The sequence below is a fragment of the Rhagoletis zephyria genome, unplaced genomic scaffold (assembly GCF_001687245.7).
Source record: "Rhagoletis zephyria isolate East Lansing unplaced genomic scaffold, Rhagoletis_zephyria_1.1 Rzeph_scaffold_17761, whole genome shotgun sequence".
Classification (NCBI taxonomy): Eukaryota; Metazoa; Arthropoda; class Insecta; order Diptera; family Tephritidae; genus Rhagoletis; species Rhagoletis zephyria.
Genome location: NW_016174822.1, coordinates 1 through 10,191, shown reverse-complemented (window position 1 = coordinate 10,191; position 10,191 = coordinate 1). Strand labels below are relative to the sequence as shown.

At 38.3% G+C, this 10,191-nt stretch overlaps 1 protein-coding gene across 1 annotated transcript; it reads left to right on the top strand.

The window, feature by feature from the left end:
• Positions 1–3,007: 3,007 nt before the first annotated feature.
• LOC108379940 (contactin-like) lies at positions 3,008–10,185 on the top strand. Its single transcript, XM_017636309.1, is given in 10 exon segments — positions 3,008–4,027; positions 4,078–4,955; positions 5,917–6,721; positions 6,784–6,918; positions 6,921–6,949; positions 8,130–9,002; positions 9,070–9,238; positions 9,340–9,473; positions 9,546–9,729; positions 9,794–10,185. Coding segments are annotated over 10 exon segments (4,170 nt in total). The 5' UTR covers positions 3,008–3,171; the 3' UTR covers positions 9,901–10,185.
• Positions 10,186–10,191: the final 6 nt, after the last annotated feature.

Here is a 10,191-nt window from a genome sequence, read left to right as displayed (position 1 = left end):
GGTTCGCAAACTACCATCAAAGTCAGGATTTTCGCAGTGTTAAAAACATTTATTTAAGCTTTTGAAGTATACGACACTTACGACACCGTTGTAAAATATTAGGTTTGTTCCACAAGCTACTAAGTAGTACAAATCTTGTAAAAAAAGTCGAGCAATCAAATATCAGCGTATATCAAAAAAACCGTAACACTTACTTGTGAAACGCGTATGTGTAACTCGAAGTGACTTCGAGTAGCTTGTGGAACAAACCTATTATAGCAATTGCCTCGATATTGTGGTCACAATTTCATTTTGATTAAAATAGTTGTGTTTGAAATTTGTAAGTCCAAGGCTTCTCATAAAATACAATCGCCGTTCGGAGTCGGCGTAAAACTGTAGGTCCCTCCGCTTTGTGTGACAACATCAAGGCGCACACCACAAATCGGAGGAGAAGCTCGGCCAAACACTAGCATATGTGTAAGCGCCAATCTATTATTATTATTATTGGATTAGTCATTTTGAATTTTTAGAATCTTACTTCAGATTCGTAATCACCGACCCCAAAAACCCCTTGTAAGTAGCAAGTTTTAAGCCATTCCGATAAGATTTCGAATATTAGCCACTTTTTATCGTTTGCTGGCCATTGTGCATAGGTAGAAGGTTCATCTGTTTCGGAGATCAAATCTCATCCGAATTTTTCGTCGAAGTATATAAAACGAACCGAATATAAATTTGCGATGTTTCCATTAAAAATTTATATGCCAGCTGCGTCCAGATATTCTGCCTTATCCTGAGAGAGAGCAGGGAGAGAGCACAATTTTTACATTTCATTTGGAGGGGAAGTGGCAAATTCGTACTAGGAAAATTTTTCCCAGTAAGAATTTGCAAGCAGGATTGTGGCATACGGTTGCATTTTTGTCAACATTAATTTGAATCAACAAGTTCGTTAAATTTAAAAATGAACAATCTTGTTGCGATTTACTAATGAAAGAAGTATGAAATATTTGTTTATTCAATTAATTTAATTAACTGCAAACATTTGAAAGGTACCCGGCTGAAAATGTTGTATTCGTAATCGGAACGCACTCGACACCGCTGTCGATATAGGAAATCCGACAGTGACTTCCAAAAAGAAATTGAAGCGTATGTTGAAGAAAGTCAGAATAAGAAGAAATATACGTATAGGTCCTGTTATCGTTTCTACCTGAAATAATTTAAAAAATTATTACGCTCGAAATGCAACCGTGGACGCCAGCTGGCAGTGAAGCTTGCAAATGTTTGCTAATTCCTGTTCGCGCAAAACTTAGTAAGTTTCTCTCTTTGGGAGAGTAAGGTACCTTATTCTCTTAATTCTAATTCTTACTGCCAGTTGCTGAGCGAACACTCCTAATATAACCGTTGGAGGCTATTTCTCAATTCTTATTTTTTTTGTATTAAGGCGTTATTCCAAATGTTCAAAATATTTTATGCTAGAAGAAATCCAAAATAAACTAAATATGTACATTAGACTGCATCACCAAAAAAAGTTTCGGTTTTTCCGCCGGGATTACAATATTTATTCTGCCTTATCCTGAGATTCACCTAAAAAAATTCACCCAAAAATTTGTCATCCGCCTATAGTAAAGTGACTGGAGTGAACAGTGAACCGGTTCGGGGGAAAATGAAACTCATGATATGGCTGATTATATTTGAAGGATTCCACCAAAATATTTTGGAAGAATATTAATATTTACGTGAGCTGGAATGATTTGAAAATACCTACAAAAATTGAGTTTTTTAAGAATAGAAATATTTTCTTAAGTGATTTTTTTAAAAAACTTAAATCAGATGACAAAACAGTTTAAGCTTAAACAATCTGCAAAAAAATATTAAACAATTTTTTCAACGGAATCCATAATAATGAGATTTTTGATGCTGTTTTTTATTTTTATTTTTTCAAAGACCAAACTACAAAACTACTGGAGTTAATTCACTTAAAATCAAAGGTTGCAATAACAACTTAAGAGAAGATTAGAATATTATAAATTTTTGGATAAAGGGCATAGCGCCGCCCGCTTATGACCACAAATGTGTATCTCGGTAACCGATTTATCAATTTCTACCAAACTGGGTGCACTTAATAACCTTGGTACGGAAAAGCAACTTGTTGAAAATTATTCAGATCGGACTAAAATTGCACCCGCTTCCCGTATAACGGTAAATTTCAGAAATTCTAAAACGCCGATATATCAATAACTGAGGACGCTAATTTACTCCAAGCTAATAGTTACACAATCTCTTAACAATACATAAGACTGCTATAGACTTTTAGGAATTGAGCGTGGTACCGTGGTTTCTTACAAAAGTATATCGCGGTAACCACTTTTTCGATTTGTACCTAACTTGATTCAATTATATCATTAAGTCTAACTCTGCATATTATCGAAAACGTTTGAAATCGGGTAAACATCCCTTCATGCAAAGGTAGTTTAGAGAAAGTTGAAACGACGATACAAAGGCCCTAACTAGCAAATTTTCTATTTTAAAGGAGAAGCCAAAAACAATCAATCAGAAACTGCAAATAAGGCTTGTTAAAAAGTGGCATAACTCCGTTGTTTTTGGTACTAACACTTTAAAGACTTTAGTAAAGGTGTATTTTTATATATCCTCCCAAAATATGTGAAAACTCAGTTTCGAAAAAATGTTGGTTAGTGCCTTTGTGAATTAAGGTAACGTGGTAGGGCAATAATAAATCTCCCCAAAGAGAGGGTAAGGATATTGACAGGTTTTCTGAAGGGTCACTGCAGTGAGAGAGTGCGAGGCAGTTGCGAGGCACCTAGGCCAACTCTGGCCAAGTGAAGTGGACACCTCCTCAAATTTCTGGGTTCTCTGGGATTAGATGAGGTACTATAAACGGTTGAGTTCACAATAGATCTTTTGGTCGCAGTGCATACCTCTACTTAATCTATCTATCTAAGGTAACGATGTGTAGATATGTGAAAGTTAGATTTCGGAAAATATGTTTAACTATATACATACTTATCTCATGTTTTTATGATCTTTATTTTATTTTTAGGGAGATTGCTAGCCTCACAACGTGCTGAATATTAAATGCCACATTTCCAACCAAAAATGTACCATTGAGCTACCAGAAGTATTGAATTAATATATACAATTCGTCGGTCCTAAGTTCCCTGATAATATTCAGTGGAAATGGAAGTTGTGGCTTATTTTTCGATCCTTCTTCTAATATCAGGATATAGCGACGCTAATGCTAACGCCGAAGCACAAGTGTCTAACGATCCACAAACATATCAGCCATCATATAATAAGGATTATCAACCACGATATAATCCCCTTTATACGAATAATCAACAGCCACCCACTTCCCAATATGAAAATCCACTAATACAATCTCAACTCGACCAACAGAACTCCCAACAGGGTGGTGGAGGCTTACTTGTCGGTCCGCAAAATCAAAACAACTTTTATGACCAATCATCGAACGCTTTGGGCAGTGGTACCTATAGTGGCGCCGGTGGAGGTATAAGTAATTATGATCCCTTCAATCGTGGCATTTCATCTACGGGATTTGAGTATTCGGATATTAATAACGAAGAGCAGAATTTCTGTCCAGAGCATTGGATATCGTTCCGCCAAACCTGCTATAGATTTATTCGTTCACCAAAACGCAATTGGCTAGAAGCGAAAAAGATCTGTAAAGCTTATAATGCAGAACTCTTAAATGTGGACAGCGTTGAAAAACATTCCTTCATTCTAAAGCAATTAATAATACAGAATCAAAAGCAAAATCGCTTCTGGATATCCGCGCGACAAACTGGTCCCAATAGCTGGGCAAATGATGATAACTCTCCTTTCCTCGTGTTGGAAGATTCATTCGCATTCGATGAAAATCAAGCACTTGAAAACGAAAACTTACATGACAATCGATTCCTAGTGCAAAGTATGTATCAGAATGAGTACAATCGTAATAATCAGAATCAGTACTATAATACGGTACCAGGCTCGATAAGCAATCGAAATCAAAACAATTTGCGCGGGTTTATTGGTAAGTATATTTCTGCCCAAAAGTGTAATCCTACCTAACCAATCTTACAGGACCGAATCAGTACGGTGATAACCCCTTTACAAGAGATCGTGTTGTTTATGGCTTCTCGAAGAAGCGCGACCGATGGATGTTTATGCCCGCATATGACATCGAGTTAAACTTGTTCATTTGTGAATCTAGAGTTCTCTACAATCCAGAAAATATAAATCTGAAATTGGACGACAAACGCCCATTTCACTATGGCTTAGACATTCGGGATTTTGAGAAAATTCCACGCGGGCCTTATTTTGTGAAGCAACCCAACGATACCACATTTGATACTAGCAAGAATCGTCTCATAAATGATGTTACACTGAGTTGTTTAGCAGGTGGATTTCCCACGCCCACTTATCGCTGGTATCGTGAAGTTTATGTTAACGATACACTCGAGTATAAGAATATCGATCCGCTAACCAATGATCGTTACACAATTTCTGGTGGAAATCTCATAATTTATGACCCAAAACAGGCACTGGATCAAGGAGCATACCATTGCGTGGCAGAGAACAAATTTGGGCGCATTCGTTCAGAGAGTGCGCATTTGAACTTTGGATTTATTATGGAGTTTAATCTTAAACGATCAGCTGAAACTGCCGATATGAATTGGGGAAAATCTATATTCTGTGATCCACCACAACATTATCCAGAGGTTAAATATTACTGGGCGCGTGATTTTTTTCCAAATTTCGTTCAAGAAGATCAACGTGTTTTTGTATCTAATGATGGTGCCCTATACTTTTCATCTATTGAGATTGTCGATCGTGCAAACTATTCGTGCAGCGTTCAGACTTCAGCTTCCGATACAGGCCGTAACGGTCCATTTTTCCCACTAAGAGTTGTGCCGAACAGCAACTATCAGACATTGATTTTCGCAAACACATTCCCTAAGGTAAGTTTAAAGCAAAGTTCAATCACTGTAAAATAACGGCAATATCCAAAATTTGTCACCAGAGATAGATAATAGGTCCTTCATTTGAGTTTCAGCATCATTCTGCATTGCAGGGTGTCATTAGAGCCCCCTTGTCTCACTTTGTACTGAGAGCGTCCGCTATATCCATATGGTCGGAGGTACGTACTACCACTCAGTAAGCCCTGAGTTCGATCCCTAGTCCTGGCAACATCTAAAATTAGAAAAAGTTTTCTCTAATGAGAGTTCATTCTCGGTATCTCGTATGTTTAAAAAAGCTTATCATAAAACAATTTGCCGATCGAAAGCGGCTTCAATTAGGCAGTAGGTCCTTCCATTTGTGATATAACATTAAGATGCGCACCACGGATTAGGGGAGAAGCTCGGCAAAAACTAGCTGGGAGCGGAAGCCCCAATGTCCAATGACAGCCGCGACTACGTAATCGGATACCGAGATTTATATATGGACAAGGACTGTCATTCCCCAAAACTCTTTTTTTTAATTTTTATGCTATCACATTATGGAATCAGAACAGGATGATAATCAGCCCCATTGTGTAAGTCGTAAATTAGGCTAAATTGTACGACTCGACAACAGTAGCATTATCTATTGTCGTACTGAAATAAGTAAACAACCAAAATCGTCGAAAAATATACAATGCTGCCAAGTATTTCCGTTTTAATACACTAGTCGAGTGGAAATTTTAGGCAATGAGGTGAGATTTTCGATACGATTCGACTCTTGAAAAACGACTTGCATTCGACACGACTCTCGCAATGAGGGTGAATAGGCTAGGCGATATAGCGATGGACGCCTTTAACTTTAGCTACTCCCGGGAACATGGAAAGAGGTATTTTGTATCTAGAGCTGGGAGGGAACCATAGATGTCTAGGTCCAATATTTCATATTTATGACTTTATTTCATCAAATAAATATTTTAAGGTATTCCCCGAAGCACCTATCGCTGGTGATGAAATTCGTCTCGAATGTGTCGGCTTCGGATATCCGATTCCATCGTATAATTGGACGAGACGTGGTCAACCCTTACAGCGAAATGCATACACAACAAGCAACAATCGTGTGCTAATCATTGAAAACGCGACCATAAATGATAGTGGCGAGTATGAATGCACTATTTCAAATCCACGTAAAACGATCCATAAGTCGATCCAAATAAATATTCAAATGAAACCACAGTTTACAATTCCACTGAAAGATAAAATTAAGGATTATAATGGCGATGTGACATTTATTTGCGAATCGTTCGCCATACCAGATGTCAATTATACGTGGTATAAAAATGCCGAACGCTTAGATCCTGAACGGATAGATAAAGATCGGTATATTATACAGGACAACGTCCTTACCATAAAGTATTTAGAGGCGGAAAAGGATAACGGAATGTATCAGTGTGGTGCTACGAATCAATTAAAGACTGCGTTTTCATCTGCACAACTACGCGTTCTTTCGATGAAACCGTCATTCAAGAAAAGACCACTAGAATCTGAAATTTATGCTGTACAAAATGGCAATACGACCATCGTTTGTGATCCTGAGGCGGCCCCTCGACCCAAATTTCAGTGGAAGAAGGATGGCCAGCTTATTGGGGCTGGTGGACATAGACGCATATTACCAAGTGGCACATTGATAATTTCACCTACGTCACGTGACGATGAGGGTATATACACATGCGTTGCCACAAATAAAGCAGGCACTGATGAGTCACGCGCACGAGTAATCGTATTGCGTAAGCATATAAATTTTATGAACATAAATCCGTTTTTTATTTTTATTTTTTTTTAACTGAAGAGGAACTGCGCTTTATACAGACACCACCACTACGTATTACCACACAAGAACACGATCTAATATTCCTACAGTGCGATGCAACTTACGATGAGTTGCTTGATATTGCATTCATTTGGAAGCGAAATGGAGAAGTACTGCGAACAATCACGATGGCACAGAACGAATTGTAAGCCTATTTAGATACATATACATATTAGTACATATCATATCTTTGCTGCAAGAGTGTCATAATTAAAAAAAAAAAGTTAAGTAAGCAGCAATGACCGCCACCTCTTCTTCTGTGTTGTGTAAACATTTCATGCAAGATTTCAGGCACATTTTAAAGCTGTTTTTGCTGATTACGAATGCCTATATATAAAGTTTCCATCAGCTCCCGATTCTGAGAAAAACGGGGTCAAAGTGTCGAAAAATCTCGGTGTTTTTGCATTATTTTTGATGCTCTAGCAAAAAAAAAAAAAGATGACAGAACCTTCCACTTAGACTTAAATTAAAATACCATTCCTGCACCTTGACGTGATGGTTACTTATAGGCACTTGTGGAACCGCAAAAACTGATTTTGGCCAAGTTTGAGTACCTACTGCAATTAAACAGAAGGTGATAGAGCCTTCCACTTAGACTTAAATTAAGGCTTGAGCTATCGACTACAATCCCTTAAAATACCATTTACCTGACCCTAACATAGCATTTCCAGTGAGGCTGTTAACAGAAACGCCGAGCTGGTCGGTTTAAACTAAAAGTACTCAAAAAATGAAAAGTAAAAACTTATTTTGGCCAACATTTTTTTTTTTGCAATAGCACAAATTTCAAGTATTTTTTATTGTTCAATAAATGGCTATAAAAGCTCAAACAGACGACAGCGTTGACCCGGATAAACTCGGACTTAATCAACTGCAGTTAATTCCCGAGTTGATCCGGATCAACACTGCCGTTGTTTATGCTTTTAGTGACCATCAGGTCCAGGTGCAGGGACAGTGTTTTCAGGAACAGTAGTCGAGAGTTCTAGCTTTAATCTAAACCTAAATGGAAGGTTCTATCAAATTTTCTTTCTTTGTTAGAGCTTCTGAAATATTGCATAAAGCTCGTTTTTTTCTGTGCCTGATAGAATCTTTATACTTTCGGATTCGTGATCTGCTCAAAAAAAACTATCAAAAACGGCCTTAACATTTGCCGCACCAAAATTAGTATTGCGCTGTGTAATAGCTCATTACAAGAAAGTGCGTATTCATTTCGATCGTTTGATTTTTTAGATTATGACACTCTAGCAGTCAAGTCAGAATATGTTTGTATACATACATGCATAAGTACATATGTTTGCAAGCTGTATTTAATTAAAAATTTGTATTAGATAATTGATCGGAATCGGCTTACTGTACATAATGTCACACTGCTCGATGGTGGAGACTATGAGTGCGTTGTAAAATCTTCGGTGAATGAGATCTCATCCAAAACTTTGGTAGTCATTGAGGGTGCACCTGGCGCACCTGGTGGTGTACAAGTTGTTGAAATTGGAAAAACAAAAGCAATAATTGAATGGGTGGATGGCGCCAACAATGGGCGACCGATACGTTACTATAACATACTTGGCCGCACCAACTGGAATCGGACATGGGTGAATGCATCCACACATGTTCGTGGTCGTGAGATAGATCGATATACTGGTCGTCAACAGGCCGAAGTTTCAAATCTAATACCCTGGTGCTCTTACGAATTCAGCGTAGCTGCTGTCAATGACCTGGGCATTGGCATTCCATCTGCTCCATCACCAATATACAGCACGTACGAAGATAAGCCGTATATTTCGCCGCGTAACGTTGGTGGAGGCGGTGGTAAAATTGGTGATTTGACAATTACGTGGGATCCTCTATTGCCGCAAGAACAGCATAGCCATGGTATTCATTATAAAGTGTTCTGGAAACTAAAGGGCACACTAGAATGGGCGTCAGAGGAATTGAAAACGCTGCATAATGATGGCGTAGCGGTCGTCAATATACCGCTTAATAACTATTATACCGAGTATGAGGTGAAAGTCCAGGCCATTAACAATATTGGTAAGGGGCCTGAGAGTGAGCCGGTAGTTATATATTCCGCAGAAGATATGCCGCAAGTGGCACCGCAAAAACCATTTGCCACACCATATAACTCTACAGCTTTCAATGTAACTTGGCGACCTATCGAAATGACTCGAGAGAATGTACGCGGTAAACTGATTGGGCACAGGGTAAGTTTAGGCAAAAAGATTTTACTTTATTAAAATTTTTCCAATGCCTTCTTTGCTTTGTGTTTAGTTGAAATATTGGAAAACGACACATGATGAGGAAGATGCTGTCTATTATTTATCACGTACTACCAGAAATTGGGCGCTCATAGTTGGCCTGGAACCAGACACGTATTATTTTGTGAAGGTGATGGCTTATAATGCGGCAGGCGAGGGGCCGGAAAGTGAACGTTTTGAAGGTAAGAATCCAATTCTTGTTTTATTTAATGTATTGAAGTTTGTCCACTTTGCTTTGCAAATACAAGATTTATTAATGAAAAATATATTTTGACATTTACAGAGCGTACCTATCGAAAAGCGCCACAAAAGCCGCCATCTTCCGTTCACGTATATGGTATTAATCCGTCCACAGTGCGCGTCGTATGGCGTTATGTTTCACCAGCACAAGATGAGGAGCCTATCGAAGGCTACAAGGTGCTTTCCTTTTTGCAGAGTCAGAATGTGCAAATTTGTAATGCTTTAGTTCTTTCTTTAATTTCTTCTTAGGTACGAGTTTGGGAAACAGATCAAAATATGATAACGGCCAATAACACAATAATACCAGTGGGCGAAAAGTTAGAAGCATTCATCACAAATCTTACACCAGGAAAGAGCTATAACATGCGTGTATTGGCATTCAGTAATGGCGGTGATGGTCGCATGTCAAGTCCTACATTGCGCTTCCAAATGGGTAAGGCTTTTTCAACGGCAATCTCAATAAGTAAAAATAAGAAATAAACAAATTGTTTGAATAGGTAAAACAACGCGGAATCACGCTAGCCGTCACTACCGCAGTGGCCTTAATACGATACTAATCGTTAGTTTATTGTACCTCGTTTCAACGTACCTCAACAATAAATGAGTGGCGCCACAATGCGAATTTTTCCGGAGGCATTCTGCTTAAATTCCGTCCTTTCTGTATTCGGCGTTTAGTCTGCGTGGAACAGCATATTCGAATATGTATTTAAAATTTATAAGCAAATCGATGAAACATTCCTCCAATGAATATCTGACACAAAACGAATGCATTTAACTTTAAGAATATTTTAAGTATATTGTAATTACAAAGCAACGATTCCGTCTATTTATGTACATAAGTATCCATACGACCCAAACCTAGAGTCCGACCGATTCCCAATTTTTGGCCGATGCC